Genomic DNA, 18,631 nt, shown 5'->3' on the forward strand with positions numbered 1-18,631 from the left:
GAAGTGGTGAGACTTTATATAGAATAATCTAAAGAATATTTAAGTGCAGTCCAGAAGTGGTGAGACTTTAGATAGAATAATCTAAAGAATATTTTGTATTGTATTATTCAACTGCAGATACATTTTGAGTGTTTTAGATCACCTTCATGTAATTCCAAGTGAGCTTTTGCTGTGGTCTGTCCCACATCATCCATTGTGCATTATCTGCTCACAATTGCTACTTAAAACTTATCAAAGACCAATTAACCATTATACACATAATATTACAGAGAGCATTTGCTACTTAAAACTAATATCAAAGACCAATTAACCATTATACACATAATATTACAGAGAGCATTTGCTACTTAAAACTTATCAAAGACCAATTAACCATTATACACATAATATTACAGAGAGCATTTGCTACTTAAAACTTATCAAAGACCAATTAACCATTATGCACATAATATTACAGGAGCATCTAGCATCAAGACAAGTTCACCTTTGGCTGAAATTGGACTTGTATACATTTTTTAAAATTTTCCAGACTGTATCTGTTTTGTCAGTACTTCATTGAACAGTTTTGCTTTCAACATCGGTATCTATCTTTTACAGTGGTTTTAGTGTGAAATGATGATGATGTCATTTATAGCCAAAAATGTGAAATGAAGAGCTTCAACATTTTGTATACAAATGATGTGTTTGTGTACACAGCGGTCTAAGAAAAATGTATACACAGAGGCCTTAGAGAAATGTATACATAGCCCTGAGAAAAATGTATACATGGAAGCCTTAGAAAAATGCATACATAGCCCTGAGAGAAATGTATACACAGAGGCCTTAGAGAAATGCATACAGAGCCCTGAGAGAAATGTATACACAGTGGCCTGAGAGAAATGTATACACAGAGGCCTTAGAGAAATGCATACATAGGCCTGAGAGAAATGTATACACAGAAGCCTTTGAGAAATGCATACAGAGCCTTAGAGAAATGTATACACAGAGGCCTTAGAGAAATGCATACAGAGGCCTGAGAGAAATGTATACAAAGAGGTCTTAGAGAAATGCATCCAAAGCCCTGAGAGAAATGTATACACAGAGGCCTTAGAGAAATGCATACAGAGGCCTGATAGAAATGTATACACAGAGACCTGAGAGAAAGAAGTTCATATTATATAGTTATTAATGTGTATTTACCAATACTTGTGCTGTTTAGTTCTATTTGTTCAACTTTCTTCAGTGTAATGAGGATCCTTGTATTTCTTAGAAGGCTTTTAGCATCAGATATCCGTAATTCTGGATTGTATTGTTATGAATAATTTTTGATAAAAGTGTTCATATTATTCATAAGAATATCTCAGTAATGTAGTGTAGTGAGCTTTCTAAGTGCTGTTATTTTTAGATTTGTCCTATCAGTTGCTGTAAGAAAATATCCTCTGAATTCAGTCTTGCCTAGTTCAGAGTTATGGGTTTTCAAAAGAAAAAAAACTGAATACTGTTAAACACTGACCCTAATATCATCCTCACAATATCTCAATTTCTTCTATTAAAGAAGAAATCGAAGAAGACAAAAAATATTGTTGGTTCACATTTAAATGCCTATACCCCGATATTAAGGGAAGCAGGTCACCTTTTTTATCCAGTCTGAAGACATTCTACATATGAAACACTCTACTTCTTTCTCTTCAATATGGCTGTAATTTTTGACGGTTTATTAGTTGAAAATATGGGTGAATATTATTATGTATCATCAGTTATGTGTGTCCATATGCGCATGTTTGTGTGATTTGTAAAAAAAAGCATTTAGCAATTGTTTCCTATTTAAAGATGTAGAGGAATGATATAAATAATATATAGTTCATAAAATGTCCAGTCTTTATATCTTTTTTGGCATAAGGAAATGACAAAATACTTGTATGTACTGACCAAACAGACTAGCTCTGGGCAGAGATAGGTGTGGGCTCGGTGTAACTTACATGTTGCAGCTCAATTTCGTTATTAGCAAACAAGAAATAAATTTTTAGACCTTTAGACTTTTATCCTAAAGTTATTTAATGGCAATGAATAGACTGTTTAATGAATCTGATGATTTGAGTTTCACCTGACATGGTTTTCATTATACGTTGTATGTTGGTACATACATCTATACATGAAGGATATGGAAGTATTCGTTCATTTAACTACTGGATACATTTTTTGCTTATACATGTAGACCCATGAAAATCTAAAGCCATCACTCAAACATATGTTCATTGAAAAACATGATGCTTCCCAGTAGAACCCCACTTCATATATTCATCATGTTTTTCATCTATGTTTCAGTCATTGGATTGGTTTATAAGTCAGCCTTACTGGGAATGGTTGGTTGCAGCTTTATTTTGATGCAACCTGTGAAGGGTTCGGTTTCAGGCATGTTCTGTCTTCATTTAGAGGAGTTATGGCTCCTGAATGCCTTTTATTATGACTGGAACTTTTGCAGGGATAGTTGGATTTCAGTCAGATTTGGCATGTAGCTCTGTATTGTTGAGACTACATTATTGTTTACAAGAGTTGTGTCCCCTGATTGTTTACCCTTCTCACTTTGATTACTGCTGCAAAGCTTTACGAATGGATGTTGAATATTTAACCAAACTGAGTGTCACAGGATAAAGCCGGGTTGGGATTGGATTAGGGAAGACACCAAAAGCAACTGCGTTTACAAGATGTTTATTTATAAACGCAATTTAAATATTAACAAATCTGACACCATTATAAACAAAAAGATAAGGAAGATTATAAAGTTCCTAACATGGAACTATCAACAACAATTAATGAGAAAAAACTCAAACATGAATTTAACAAATGGAATTTCAAAACAAACGTGAATTCCTATCACCGATCAACAAAATAAAAGTGATCTACACCCCCAATATAGAGTCTTGAATGTATCGTTCAAATAACGATTTAGAAGAGAATGTAATTATGAATGTATCGTTCAAATAACGATTTAGAAAAGCAGGTAAATTTGAACGTATTGTTCAAATAATGATTTTGAAAAGAATGTAAATATGAATGTATCGTTCAAATAACGATTTAGAAAAGCAGGTAAATTTGAACATATTGTTCAAACAATGATTTTTGAAAAGCAGTGTAAATTATGAACCTATCGATCGTTCACATAACGCTATAGCAATAGGAATGAATGAAATTATGAACCTATTGATTGTTCATATAACGATATAGCGATATGAATGAATGAAATTACGAACCTATCGATCGTTCATATAACGATAGGAGTGAATGAAATTACGAACCTATCGATCGTTCATATAGCGATAGGAATGAATGAAATTATGAACCTATCGATCGTTCATATAACGATATAGCGATGGGAATGAATGAAATTATGAAATGCAATTGTGTAAATAACATGGAACACTATAACTATCGTGGCGCCCATTTGACGACCAAGATGTTAACTCCAGTTCCACGCGCTCTAGTCAATGGCCAGAGAAGCACCCATGCATGGTCCGCTCCTTTCAGTCTGTTGAAGGATCCCTCAAGAGCCCTCACATCACAGACCGGATGGCCACGAAGCCCTGGTCCCCTCGCATGGAGAAAACCAGTCCACTCTTCCGATCCAACGTCACCAAAACACAGCATATACGTCACACGAAACCCCACAGAGTTCTGTGACTCCACATCAAATGATGTATAAGGCATGGCAGGCATGTATAAAGCAGCTCTACAGCTGGTGACTCCACATCAAACCATATACAAGGCATGGCATAAGGCAACTAAAATGATAACTAAACCGTGTAGTACATATGACATGGTTAAGTACTTCTGCATTGATATATGTAGCGCATGCACGCACATGAATTCGTTACCCATTACATTAATTGTTTAATGCAAACAGCGTATAATTAAATATAAATTTGTCTTTTCAGTTACAACAAATAGCTAACTCTAAGCAGACTAAAGTATTTCTAATATGGTGTTGTATAACCTAAGTATTGACTCTCTGTAGAATTTGGAATAAATATATGTTTCCTGCTCATTAGCTACTGCATACAATGAATATATTTGCAGATATAAGTCTTTTTGAAACATTAATTAAGGTTCTAAAACATCTAAAGTATGAAAACAATTCTGTCATATAAACAAATAGTAATAAAGAAAATTTCATGACCTCTACAGCTGGAGATTTGCTTCCGTAAAGGGGTAAGCTTCCTGACAAGACTTGACGTAATGTGATTTGGTTATAGAGAATTTGCTCTATATGTACACTAGCTGTGACAGATATGCGCAGCTAGGTACTTAGGTTTCCTGCTGTAGGCAGTTTGCACGTGCAGGGGTCTGAGTTTCGCTCAGGATTTTGAAATAACTAAGCCAAAAAAATATACCAATCTCAGGTGACGCTGTATGCGCCAACGAAACCCAAGTACATTTTTGACAACATATACATATTGATATAACTCCTACACAATTTCGTGACACTGAGAATATGTATTGACGAGTTTTATTTCCAGTACAGAAGTTATGATGATCAGTCTAACCTTTGGTTTCTACGGCACAATTTTACGCCATTTATTATTATCATGTTGGTTTTTCTACATTCCACTTTTATATTTAGAAGAAATACAGTCATAATACCTAATACCTATTCTCCTACAGCAGTGTATCCTTGGGCAAGTATTGTACCCCAGTTGCCTCAGCACCATATAACATACTTGGGTTGCAGTGTCATAAAGAACCAAATAAAAAATCCAGCACCAGGTTTATGTTTAAGGTCCTACTGGGAAAATTGTAGTGAGCTGAACCTTTTGTTAAGCACTGTCACTAATGGATTTAGTTATAAATATATTGCAGTTAGGACTGAATTCATCTGTAACATTCATTCTTCTTTTTGTTTGGTTTTCACAGCCAGATCCAAACACTCCAAAGAGACCAAGAGGCAGACCTCGTGTTAAGGCTCCCAAGGTAAAGAAAAGTGAGAGAGAGACCGTGTTGAAATCAGGCTTTTATAAATTCCAAGTATTATTGGGGGTGTAAGACAATGCATACTGCTTTCATTATAAAAAATAAAGTGCAGTTTCACTTTTAAATATTATTCAGTAATGCTTGAGAAAGATAAAACACTCCCTCATTATAATGCTATCCTTCAGAATCATGTATTATATGGCCTTGTAGTGATTCTGCCTTATAATGAAGTATTTTCATTTTAGTGCTACCCATAGGAACCATGGGGTATATGACCTTGAAGTGACACTGCCTTGTAATGAAGTATTCTATCATTATAATATCCTTGGGAGCCATGGGGTATATGACCTTGTGAAGTATATTGTACGTACAATTTAAATTACTACCTAATAAAATGTGATCGCTGACCAGACCCACCTTTCAGAATGAACTTTGTTAATGAAGGATCCTACTGTGAGGGAGTGCAGTATTGGGATTATCAATGATAATGTGTTGAACATTTCTAGTTATTGATAGATAGGTTTAGATAATTCATACTTTGTTTCCAGTTTCAGATTTTAATAGTTTTAGCAAAAATAAAGAACTATATATTGTCATTAGGCTCATCTTCTTAACTTTGTCCTGAGATTTAATTGATAGATACATGAAAAAATTAATACTCTTTTCTACATGAAAATATTAATAGTCTGAAAAATATTGTGTGCAAAAATTATTATAATGTGAGGGAGGAAATCATGTACCAGGACCAGACATTGAGGACTCCAAAATACCTACATGATGATCATTATATAACTGTAACACGAACATAGTTGTTCGATTGCCACATTTTTATTCATAGACTTTGTGATCCAAGTACAATATACCCCAATATGCAGACATGATTTTTCTCCATTTTAAAGCGGAATTCCGCTTTTCTCCTGATTTGAATCAAAATTTTCTTGATATAGTATTTTTTAAATATTTTTTTATATTAGCTCCAATCTGGTGTTTTTTAAAACGGTCTGCCTGGTCCCATTCCACAATGACCCTTGTTAATTATTTGTTCCATATATTAGTTAGCACTAAAGAGTATTCTGATTGGTCAAAGGTTTAAATTCATCCAATAAATCTTCGTGTAATGGAAACAGACGGAAATGGAGAAAAGAAGCATGCTTGCAAAATATGGAGTCTTGAGTTGTTGAGAGAGACCATGACACGAAAAGTTGAGATAAAGGTTTAAAAAAAACGTTTGGACATGGGAATAGCTGGAGCGAAAAGTTGACGGATATTTAGTTGGTCAGTTTATAAGAAAACAGCTCTAGAGGACTGGCATTTTGTGACCTCTGCAAGAAAGAGCTGAATTATGGTAATCGTGGTTGGGAGAGTTTGGAACAGCACCTACAAAAAAAGCTGCATATGGAAAAATTGAAGCTCAGAAGACATCTGGAAAAAGTGCAGTTAATTATTATAAGAAGAAAGGTTTCTTGCATGAGAGAACAGATGTAGCTCTCTGTCAGAATATGCGCACTGCCTGTTGCCAATACAAGTACCAGCTTGAAAGGAAAAAGGCTCTCATTGAGAAGGAAAAGAAATGATTGCACATTGAGCCAAAATGGTCAGTGGTGACCAAAAGGAAGGCTAAAGAAATCTTTGCCAAAGCCACGAAAAGAGCTCGGCTGGCAATTCAACAGGTTGTCTCCAGTGGAGAAAAAGACAAGTGAATGTATGTGATTATTTGTACATGGTTGATATACTTGGGTGTTTATTTTATAGATTTGTTATAAAAAGAGAGATGTATAATATATTTGCAGCAAAAATTGACAAATTATTGTGACTTATTTATGATTTGAACACTGACATGCACATGAAATAACTTCAGCATCAATACTATTGGAGGACAAATTCATGTGACTATAAATATTGTGAAATTATTGAAGTCAAGGTGAACATTTTTGTTAAGTTTATCAGTTTTTCAAATGAGTATTTAGGTTTATTTTATGATCATACAAATTGCACCAGGAGCAGTTTTTTTAAATGTAAAATGCCCCAAAACCCCTCTTAAAACTTTTTCAGCTTATATTTTTATGGAACACCAAACTCATGTCTGAATATGAGAGGGAGATTTTCAACCTGACTTTATGCCATTGTACTTCACATACCTTGCAATCCATTTTAGCTGTTAGTAATTAAGCAGTAAATGAAAATTATACAAAACACATACTATCAGAAACATAATTTATATAAACTCTAGTCATTTAAATGTTAAGAATGATTATTTAGAATGCTGTCTCATTTTTCTGCAAATAATATGACATTTACATCATCAACAAGGAAGATTACCCTTTATCTTTGAGTACATGAGCACTTTTTGTATTTAGGTGGCTTTTGTTCTTAAGTTTGTTCATGTCAAGCATAGTTATTACCTATATTCAAGATTTCACATTTCTGTCAGCGAGCACAAAGTCACTGGATAAGGAACTTACTTGAATAACACCTGGAATTTCCTGGCATTGCCATGAATATTACCTGGAATTTCCTGGCATTACCATGAATAGCATCTGGAATTTCCTGGCATTACAATGAATAACACCTGGAATTTCCTGGCACTAATATGAATAGCACCTGGTATTTCCAGGCATTACAGTGAATATCACCTGATATTTCCTGGCATTACAATGAATAACACCTGGAATTTCCTGGCACTAATATGAATAGCACCTGGTATTTCCTGGCATTACTGTGAATATCATCAGGTATTTCCTGGCATTTTCATTGAATAACAGCTGTTATTTCATGGCATTAAAATGAATAGCACATGGTATTTCATGGCATTACACTGAACAACATAGTGTGTGTACGTGGGAAAGCCTGCCAGTAGCTTCTCGTGGGTCGGTGGTTCTCCCTGGGTTTTCCAGGGTTCTTCCTCCGCCAGTTATACTGGCCAGCATGTATAGCCTATCTAGTGCTGAAAAATGGCGTTAAACCCTACAACAACAATGAACAACACCTGGCATTAAAATGAATAGCACATGGTTTTTCCTGGCATTACAATGAACAACACCTGGTATTTATAATGAATAACACCTGGTATTTACAATGAATAACATCTGGCATTTACAATGAATAACACCTGGTATTTCCTTGCACTAACATGAATAGCAGCTGGTATTAACTGATGTTAAAATGAATAGCACCTGATAGTTCCTGGCATTACAAATTACATTATATGTTAACATAAATAAACATTATTATAGGAAACAAAGAAAGATTGAAAATATAAACTAAGCAGGACATGTCCCAAAAACTGATTTAGAAAGAATACTTTGATTAGTAAACATGGTTAATTTCCTTAGGAGTTAGGCTAAGGAAAAAAGGTTTGACATAATGTGGGTACTGTAAGGAGATGATATAATCTTAGGACATGGTCAGTATTTTAAACTGGAATACAAAACTGTTGCCATTACTTTAGATAGACAGTTAGAGCTGTTCCATTAAAACATAAATGGGACACAGGGAAGATACTTTTAAAGTGGGGTACTCACCCATGAATGCAATTTAGAATTTTCTTATCATTGTAATATGAACTCTGTAAAATCAAAGTTCCCTGGCATATATTTTTTAAAAACCACCTTCCCTGGCTATTGTGTAAGTTTAAATGAAACCACCTTTAGACCTGATCGTAGTTATAGAAGATATTGTTCCACTGATAAGAATACTTGGGGGAAATAATGTTTTCAAGAGGAAATAATCACAAAATGTTTAAAAATGATGTTTCAAATGTTAATAAAATTCTCTGCTATCGTATACACACAAGACAAATTAGAAAAAATATTATAATGATTATTTAGTGTAGTATGTTTACAGTAGTAAGAAGGACCATGTATAACAATACCTCAGGAGTTATGTTTACAATAGCAAGAAGGACCATGTATAACAATATCTCAGGAGTTATGTTTACAATAGTTAGAAGGACCATGTATAACAACACCTCAGGAGTTATGTTTACAATAGCAAGAAGGACCATGTATAACAATATCTCAGGAGTTATGTTTACAATAGTTAGAAGGACCATGTTTAACAATACCTCAGGAGTTATGTTTACAATAGTTAGAAGGACCATGTATAACAATACCTCAGGAGTTATGTTTACAATAGCAAGAAGGACCATGGACAACAGTACCTCTGGAGTTATGTTTACAGTGGTAAGAAGGGCCATGTATAATAATACCTCAGGAGTTATGTTTACAACAGTAAGAAGGACCATGTATAACAATACCTCAGGAGTCATGTTTACAATAGCAAGAAGGACCATGTATAACAATATCTCAGGAGTTATGTTTACAATAGTTAGAAGGACCATGTATAACACTACCTCAGGAGTAATACCTCAGGAGTTATGTTTACAGCAGTAAGAAGGACCATGAACAACGATACCCCAGGGGTTATGTTTACAATAGTAAGAAGGACCATGTATAAATAATACCTCAGGAGTTATGTTTACAATAGCAAGAAGGACCATGTATAACAATACCTCAAGAGTTATGTTTACAACAGTAAGAAGGACCATGTATAACAATACTTCAGGAGTTATATTTACAATGGTAAGAAGGACCATGTATAATAATACCCCAGGAGTTATGTTTACAACAGTAAGAAGGACCATGAACAACGATACCCCAGGAGTTACGTTTACAACAGTAAGAAGGACCATGTATAATAATACCTCAGGAGTTATGTTTACAACAGTAAGAAGGACCATGTATAATAATACCTCAGGAGTTATGTTTACAGCAGTAAGAAGGACCATGAATAACAATACCCCAGGAGTTATGTTTACAATAGTAAGAAGGACAATGTATAATAATACCTCAGGAGTTATGTTTACAACAGTAAGAAGGACCATGTATAATAATACCCCCGGAGTTATGTTTACAGCAGTAAGAAGGACCATGAACAACAATACCCCAGGAGTTATGTTTACAACAGTAAGAAGGACCATGTATAATAATACCCCAGGAGTTATGTTTACAGCAGTAAGAAGGACCATGAACAACAATACCCCAGGAGTTATGTTTACAACAGTAAGAAGGACCATGTATAATAATACCTCAGGAGTTATGTTTACAACAGTAAAGGGACCATGTATAATAATACCCCAGGAGTTATGTTTACAACAGTAAGAAGGACCATGAACAACAATACCCCAGGAGTTATGTTTACAATAGTAAGAAGGACAATGTATAATAATACCTCAGGAGTTATGTTTACAACAGTAAGAAGGACCATGTATAATAATACCCCAGGAGTTATGTTTACAACAGTAAGAAGGACCATGAACAACAATATCCCAGGAGTTATGTTTACAACAGTAAGAAGGACCATGTATAATAATACCCCAGGAGTTATGTTTACAGCAGTAAGAAGGACCATGAACAACAATACCCCAGGAGTTATGTTTACAACAGTAAGAAGGACCATGTATAATAATACCTCAGGAGTTATGTTTACAACAGTAAGAAGGACCATGAACAACAATACCCCAGGGGTTATGTTTACAATAGCAAGAAGGACCATGGACAACAATACCTCAGGAGTTATGTTTACAACAGTAAGAAGGACCATGTATAACAATACCTCAGGAGTTATGTTTACAACAGTAAGAAGGACCATGTATAATAATACCTCAGGAGTTATGTTTACAACAGTAAGAAGGACCATGTATAACAATACTTCAGGAGTTATGTTTACAGTAGCAAGATGGACCATGTATAATAATACCTCAGGAGTTATGTTTACAATAGCAAGAAGGACCATGTATAACAATACCTCAGGAGTTATGTTTATAGAGGTAAGAAGGATCATATATATATAATAATACCTCGGGGGTTGTGTTTACAATGGTATGAAGAACCCTGGATAATAATATCAATGGAGTTGTGTTTATAGTGGTAAGAAGGACCATGCATAACAATACCCCAGGGGTTTTGTTTACAATGGTAAGAAGGACCCTGTATAACAATACCTCAGGAGTTATGTTTACAGTAGTAAGAAGGACCATGGATAACAGTACCTCAGGAGTTGTTTTTCCATCTTGTATAGTATCATTTTAGCCCTCCAAGCCACTAGTATTTCTGATATTTTGATTCCATTTTCAATACTGTATGTAAAAAAATTCTTACATTTTCCCTTTTTTGTTCTTCTTTAATATTTAAAATGTAATAACTTAAAAAAAATTAAAAAGTGTTGGTATTTGTGTCATTTTTCTTAAAAGAAACTTGCTGACTGGAAGAAATATGTTGAATTATTGTAGAAATTTTATACACTTTTTTTTATATCTATTACCATTAAATGCAAATGTTAATATAATTGCAGTGTTATAAAGTAAACTGGAATAATTGAGAATTTTATGAAATACTGAAAAGAACCACTTGTAATCCATGGATGATGTTTCCCTAGCAGAAATCAAAATATTTAGTTGTATCAATATGCATATTCAGATGCAAGTCAGAATTGTGGAAATGTTCTCTATTTGTCAAGATTTTTTATTATTTTAGATGGGTCTATGCATATTACTAGTTTAGTGTTTTAGTTGGGTCTATGCATCTTACTATTTTGTCATTTTAGATGGGTCTATGCTTATTACTAGTTTGGTGTTTTAGATGGGTCTAGGCAAATTACTATTTTGTCATTTTAGATGGGTCTATCCATATTACTAGTTTGGTGTTTTAGATGGGTCTAGGCAAAGTACTATTTTGTCATTTTAGATGGGTCTAGGCAAATTACTATTTTGTCATTTTAGATGGGTCTATGCATATTACTAGTTTGGTGTTTTAGATAGGTCTATCCATGTTACTAGATTGATGTTTTAGATTGTTTCTGTGCATATTTTAAGTTTGTTGTTTAGATGGGTCTATGCATATTACTAGTTTGGTGTTTGGTGTTTTAGATGGGTCTATGCAAATTACTAGTTTGGTGTTTTAGGTGGGCTGTGCATATTACTTGTGTGATATTTTAGATGGGTCTATGCATATTACTAGTTTGGCATTTTAGATGGGTTTATGCATATTACTAGTTTGGCAGTTTAGATGGGTTTATGCATATTACTAGTTTGGCAGTTTAGATGGGTTTATGCATATTACTAGTTTGGCATTTTAGATGGGTCTATGCATATTACTAGTTTGGCATTTTAGATGGGTCTATGCATATTACTAGTTTGGCATTTTAGATGGGTCTATGCATATTACTAGTTTGGTATTTTAGATGGGTTTATGCATATTACTAGTTTGGCATTTTAGATGGCTTTATGCATATTACTGGTTTGGTATTTTAGATGAGTCTATGCATATTACTAGTTTGGCATTTTAGATGGGTCTATGCATATTAATAGTTTGGCATTTTAGTTGGGTCAATGCACATTTCTAGTTTGATGTTTAGATTGTTTCTGTGCATATTTTAAGTTTGGTGACATCCTTATGAAATTTAAAATATTACCAATATTATTCTCATTTATTTATGCTTCGATATCTTTCAGCCTCTCACTCCCGATGGGGTGAAGAGAGCCAGAGGAAGGCCTCCTTTGTCTCCAGATGCTAAGGTCTGTATTCATATCTCTTTCAGTTTTTAGCTCTACTGGTCATAGACGAGAAAGGGTTTATGGGATGGCTTGTTGTATTTCATTCATCTGTCTGTTAGCACAAGTATTTGTTGCTACTCCTCCTAAACAAATTGGTGGATTGGCCTGAAACAGGCACATTAATCCAAATATTTAGTTTATACTAAATTAAAATGGTGCCATTTTTAAATCTATTATGGCTACAACAGTGGCCATCTTAAAAAATCTTGTTATTTTCACTCCTCCTAAATGGATGATCATATAGATCTACAATTGGGGTTTTCACTAAAACACTTCTTATGATCTCTCGTTGGTTTTAAATGAAAATGATACAAATCTGACATCCAGTGTGGCTGCCATAGCAACCATTTTTAAAAATCTTATTCTCCTTATTTTTCCTGAATGGAAAGTCATATCAGCATAATGTTCTCACCATATCACTTTTCATGATATCTAGTTGGGCATGAAGTAAAATGGTGGCAATCTGTTCTTTAATTAGGCCACCATGGTAACCATCTTGAAAAATGTTGTAAGCACTATCCTTGAAAATAGATCATCAAATGGACATGGGTTTTCACCAAAGACTGTTTATAATGTCTACTTGGTTCAGTAAGAAATGGTGCCAGTCTGTCAGTCCAATATGGCTGCCTTAGCTTTAGCTATCTACACAAATTTAAAGTCGATACAATATCGTTTTTCACCAAAACACTTCTTATGCTGTCTAGTGGTGTGCTAGTAGTTCTTCTCTGGGTTTTCCCGGGTTCTTCCTCCACCATTAATACTGGCTGCCATGCATAGCCTATCGTGTGCTGAAAAATGGCGTTAAACCCCACAACAACAACAACAACAATAATCCTTAAAATTCCAATTTACTTCCTTTCTAACATAAGATCAGCAGATTTAATCCACAAAACATTCATTTTTATGTACATAGAAGTTTTCTTTCATTAGCCTCTTAAATGGGATAGAATACATACCCTATCTTTGCTAGCCATGATTCATTGATTCCTTTTACACCACTCCCTCAATAACTCGCAAACCCGTTTATAATGCGGGGACAGGCATGGATCCCATTTTTTTTATACCAGTAAATACTCCAAAAATTGATCCCTATTTGTTGAACAAATCACTATCAAAATTGGTTACGGAAACTTTGATGTATCACTTGTTTTATCGTCGAAAACAGTAGATAGGACCTGGAAATTTTAATCAACACTATCAAATATCAAATTTAAAAATAGGTCATACAATTTTTTACATTTTCTTTCCAAACAACATTCTTAGTACACCGTTATTAACAATATGTAAGAAAATTTTGATAAATGAAAATGTCATTTACGCAGGGTGGAGTCAGTACTTTAATAAATAAATACAAATTAAATAAAAATTTTATCAATTGAAATTGTGTTCTGTTTCTGTCTTTTAGTTCCTTTTAAGTGTAATCGTCATAAATGCAATGTGTCCTCTTGAAATTAAATGTAAAATGCATCAACCTACCGTAACAGCTATGTCTGCGAGCATTTCTCTGAGAACCTAATTAGGTGACAACCGTGTTTTAATAACTGACTTCTGGAAGTATTTGTTGTATTGTTGCAATGAATTAAAAGATGGCCTCCTTTTCACTATCAAGTTAATTTTGTCTTTTGAATCAAATAAAGGAGGTGGAATAAAACAAAAGTTAATAAGGACGAAAATCCAACCAACTTAAAATCTAGCAGCCCCAGTTGTATGTCGGGTGAACTCACTTCATTTGATCAATCGATCACTTATAAATGTTATTGTGTATGTAACATAAACTACCTAAAATTAACTGACTCTTTCATAACTGTGATCAAAGATAACAATGCAACCAAGTGAAATGAATACTTTGTAAAATAAAGAGCTCGATTTCACAGATACAGACCATTGTGGGCAAGTGAGTTTCAGAGAATTCTTGAACTGGCACTTAGAGTTATCCTCAAGGATGATAAGAAGTTTCATTATTACTTCCAATGAAATCATGACATCAATACTGTACTAATTGAACAATACCAAAATTGAGTTTCGACGTAGACATTTGTCTCACAAAATAAATGTCGCATCTTTTGGGGAAAAAAGGAATCTTGTTTGGCAGTGTATCAACAGTTAGTGTAGTTTTTTGCTCTGTGGACTCCTGATTTGGCAGGATAATATTAAATACCACTACAGGAACCAGACTCATCGAGAAAACAAAAAGCAGTGACATAATACACTGATTTTTTCACTATGGTTTTTGAAACCAGTTGGAACAGTCCTTCATATATTGGACATTTTGAAAATAAATGTTAATTAAACCAAATAACAAACAACTTCATTAGAAAAAGCGTGTTATTAAAAATTATTATCAACGTGATTGTAAAATGAGGATTCAGTCAATAAACAGCCCAGTTCCCTAACAGCGCTTCTGCCCCCCCCCCCCCGTTTCTCGATGCCAAAGCAATGTTTTCCCGATTTTTGCCGGTCCCTCGGTAACTTGCGCCTCATTTATAGTGTGGTCTATATTTGTGGACCCCATTGTGCGCAGGTTATCAAGGGAGACGTGTACAGCGATACGTGGTAGAATGGTCATAGCGGGTCATGCCAGTGATATATTGTTATGATCATTATTTTAATATATAAAAATGGTTGTTTTGGTTACACCATGAATATTCCTTTTTTTTTTCTCGAAAATTACGATTGTGTACGGCACATGTTGTTATAGCTATGTTGTTGTTATTTTCAATGCATTTTGATCATTCAAAAGCAAATCAGGTCCATTTTTAGTGATATCCTTTGGTTGACATATGACCCTGACTTTTAATAACTGCTGCTGTAACATGTTGTCGAGGTGAAATGCAAATAAACATATAAAAGAACTGAGGGAAGCCAGCTCTAGCAGTCAGACTGTAAATAAAATAACTAAAGGAAATCAAGCACAATGCGAAGCCAAAGGAAAAGAGATACTAACAGTCAACCTGAGATTGGAAAACTACAAAATAAACTGTCCTCACCATTTCAGGGTAAAGATAGTGTTTCACTTAAGCAATGAAACTTCTGCGAATGCAAACAACAATTTAAGAAGGAAAATTGTCTGGCATGGGGCAAGACATGCAACGTGTGCAAGAGAAGGAATCATTTTTAGGTAAAATGCAAGAAAATCCATTTAGTTAGTGCAAGTACAATTCATGAAGAACAAACAGATGATGATGAAAATTACCATAGAAACCAGTCAGAAAAGTAAAATTTCTGCATTAATGAATGTCAACAATTGTGAAATGTGTTTCCAGTTAGATAGCGGTGTCGACATCAACACTATCAGCAAGAAGTATGTTCATAAAGAACAGGCCGACAACACTAACCTTAAAAATGTGGAATAAGTCACATATGAAACCACTTGGAGAAGCTGGTCAGAAAATTATTAACCCCAGCAATGGGGAAGAAACTACTGCTACTCTAGTTGTTGTACCAAATGGATGCATGAATCTCCTAGGATCAAAAACTATTGAGCAAATGGGATTGATTACAGTTAACAGTGACAGATTTATTGCTCTGGTCAACACTACAAAACTCAGTGATCTAGGGGAAGCAACTCTTACAGTCGACAACAGAATTTCAGCGAAAACATTGCCATGCAGAAAGTTGCCACTTTCATTTCAAGAAGACGTGAAGAGAGAAATAGATAAACTTGTCAAAAGAGAAGTTCTAATACCTGTTACCGAACCAACTAAGTGGGTTAGTCAGATGGCTGTAGTACGAAAGTAGAATGGAAATTTGCGTATATTTATAGATCCAGAGCCACTAAATACTGCGCTCGTGAGAGAACACATGAAACTTCTGACACTTGAGGATGTGTTAGCAAAACTAGCTAATGCAAACGTCTTCAGTAAACTTGATGTTCATGAGGCATACTGGCATGTGAGGTTTATCAGAAATCAAGTGAACCAGCTACAATGATTACACCTTTCAGTCGTTACAGATGGGCGAGGTTACCATTTGGACTAAAGGTCTTGAGCAAAATATTTCAAAGAGAACTTACTGAAGCACTTGGAGATTTGGATGGTGTTTTCACTATATCAGATGATATTATTGTTGCTGGATGTAGGAGTACTGAACAAGAAGTAAAACTAGACGAGAGAAAATTGCAAAACTTGTACAAACAAATGCATCGAACGGAATATCATGTTAAATGATGACAAGAAAGAAGTAGGATTGACTGAAATCATTTTGCATGGTCACAAAATAACTAGTGAAGGAGTCAACACAGACAATAGAAATGTCAAGGCCATACACGAAATGCCCACACCTGCGGATATTTCTGACATGAAGAGGCTATGTGGCATGGTGCAGTATATGGTGAAATTTCTTCCAGACCTTGCAAATGAACTGGAACCGATTCATCAACTCACATGTAAAGATTCTGTCTGGAATTGGTCTGAAAAATGTGAGGCTGCTTTCCAGAGAATTAAGAAAAGGCTGACCGAAGCATAATTTGATGTAAACAAAGACGTCCTACTACAAGTAGATAGTAGCAAGAATGGACTGTCTTACTTCAGGATGGTAGACCAGTTGAATTTGTGTCGAGGGCACTGAAACTGTCCGAAAGAAAGTGGGCGCAAATTGAAAAGGAAGCTCTTTCGATGCTTTATGGTTTAGAATGTTTTGACCAGTACACATATGGAAGGAAAGTCATAATACAAAATGATCACAAACCATTAGCTGCAATACTAAAGAAGCGTTTGAGCAAAGCCCTAAAACGATTACAAGATATAATGATGAAACTGTTTCGATATGACATAAAGTTTAGATTTGTGAAAGGAATAACTTAAGCCGACAACTTATTGCTGATGCCTTAAGCCGAGCTTATCTAGAAACTCTTGACATAAAAACTGAATGACCTAGGATCCTGAACGTTATATTCGATAACTTCCCAGATGCGAGGCTGCAAGATATGCAGGATGTCGTTAGTGTTCAAGATGGAATAATTGTCAAAGGAGAGGAAATTATAATTCCCAAATCAATGAGAAAGGATATAAAGAATCGTCTTAGCAGTGCTCATTTTAGGTTTTAATAGCATGATGAAGTGAGCTAGAGGAAAGATATTTTGGCCTGGAATGGCAGGAGAAATTAAACAAATGGTTGAATCATGTGAAGCATATGAGGAATGCAAACCTAGAAATGGAGACAGACCTTGGAATAAGGTAGGCATTGATCTGTTTTAAATTAAGGGTAGACAGTATCATGTTGTGATCGACTATTTATCAAATTTCATAGAAGTGGACTACTTAAGTATGGCAAGTTGTAGTCAAGTTGTAACCATACTGAAGAAACAAATTTCAAGATTTGGAATTCCCACCACAATTATATCAGATAATGGACCCCAGTTTACAGGAAAGGAGTTTGCACAGTTCATTTGAAAATGAGACATTAATCACAGAATGCCAGCCCCAAATCATCAGAAAGCAAACGGAAAGGCTGAATCTGCTGTTGAAGTCATTAAGAACATGTTGAAGAAGACATTTATCGATTGTAGATATCAATATGAAGCTTTGTTAGAACTTAGAAACACTCCGTGTCCGGATACTGGACTTAGTCCAACTCAAATGTTTTTCGGAAGAAACACCCATCAATGATCCCATCAACAAGTGATCTGAATAAGGAGCCAAGAATTAACTACCAATCAGTGCAAAAATGCTTGATAAAGAAGTTGTATGATAAGAGAGCTCGAACCATACCACCACTGAGTATCGGAGAGTCCGTATACTTTGAACACAAGGAAGGGAAAAAAAGTGGAAACTTTGTAAAATCAAGGAAAGACTGAGTGAATGCTTGTACATTGTGGAAAGTTAGGATGAAGGAACATATAGACGGAATCGTGTGCACATACGACCCACAAAGATAAAAGTATTCATCCGGGAGACTTCACCTTTATGTGAACCCGAGAACAATGATGTACTTAAGAATAGTCACAACGATCAAACAACTGCAACACCAAGTGAATCAAACAGCTACGAAATGTCACCTTCATAGAATGTTAAAGATGACATATTGCCAAATTCAGATATAATGATGACAACTGCACCAAGAGTAAGACCCAAGAGA

General features: G+C 34.9%; 1 protein-coding gene across 5 annotated transcripts in view; it reads left to right on the forward strand.

Annotated features, from left to right (window-relative positions):
* Window positions 1–18,631, forward strand: part of LOC149802222 (uncharacterized) — an 85,939-nt gene that overhangs the window by 48,942 nt on the left and 18,366 nt on the right. For all 5 annotated transcript variants that reach the window (XM_089956641.1, XM_089956643.1, XM_089956644.1 and 2 more), the window contains 2 exons: window positions 4,888–4,944; window positions 12,455–12,517. In XM_089956641.1, coding sequence (XP_089812767.1) covers window positions 4,888–4,944; window positions 12,455–12,517 — 120 coding nt within the window. The remainder of the gene's footprint in view (window positions 1–4,887; window positions 4,945–12,454; window positions 12,518–18,631) is intronic.

The sequence above is a fragment of the Sinohyriopsis cumingii genome, chromosome 4 (assembly GCF_028554795.1).
Source record: "Sinohyriopsis cumingii isolate HCF-2022 chromosome 4, ASM2855479v2, whole genome shotgun sequence".
Classification (NCBI taxonomy): domain Eukaryota; kingdom Metazoa; phylum Mollusca; class Bivalvia; order Unionida; family Unionidae; genus Sinohyriopsis; species Sinohyriopsis cumingii.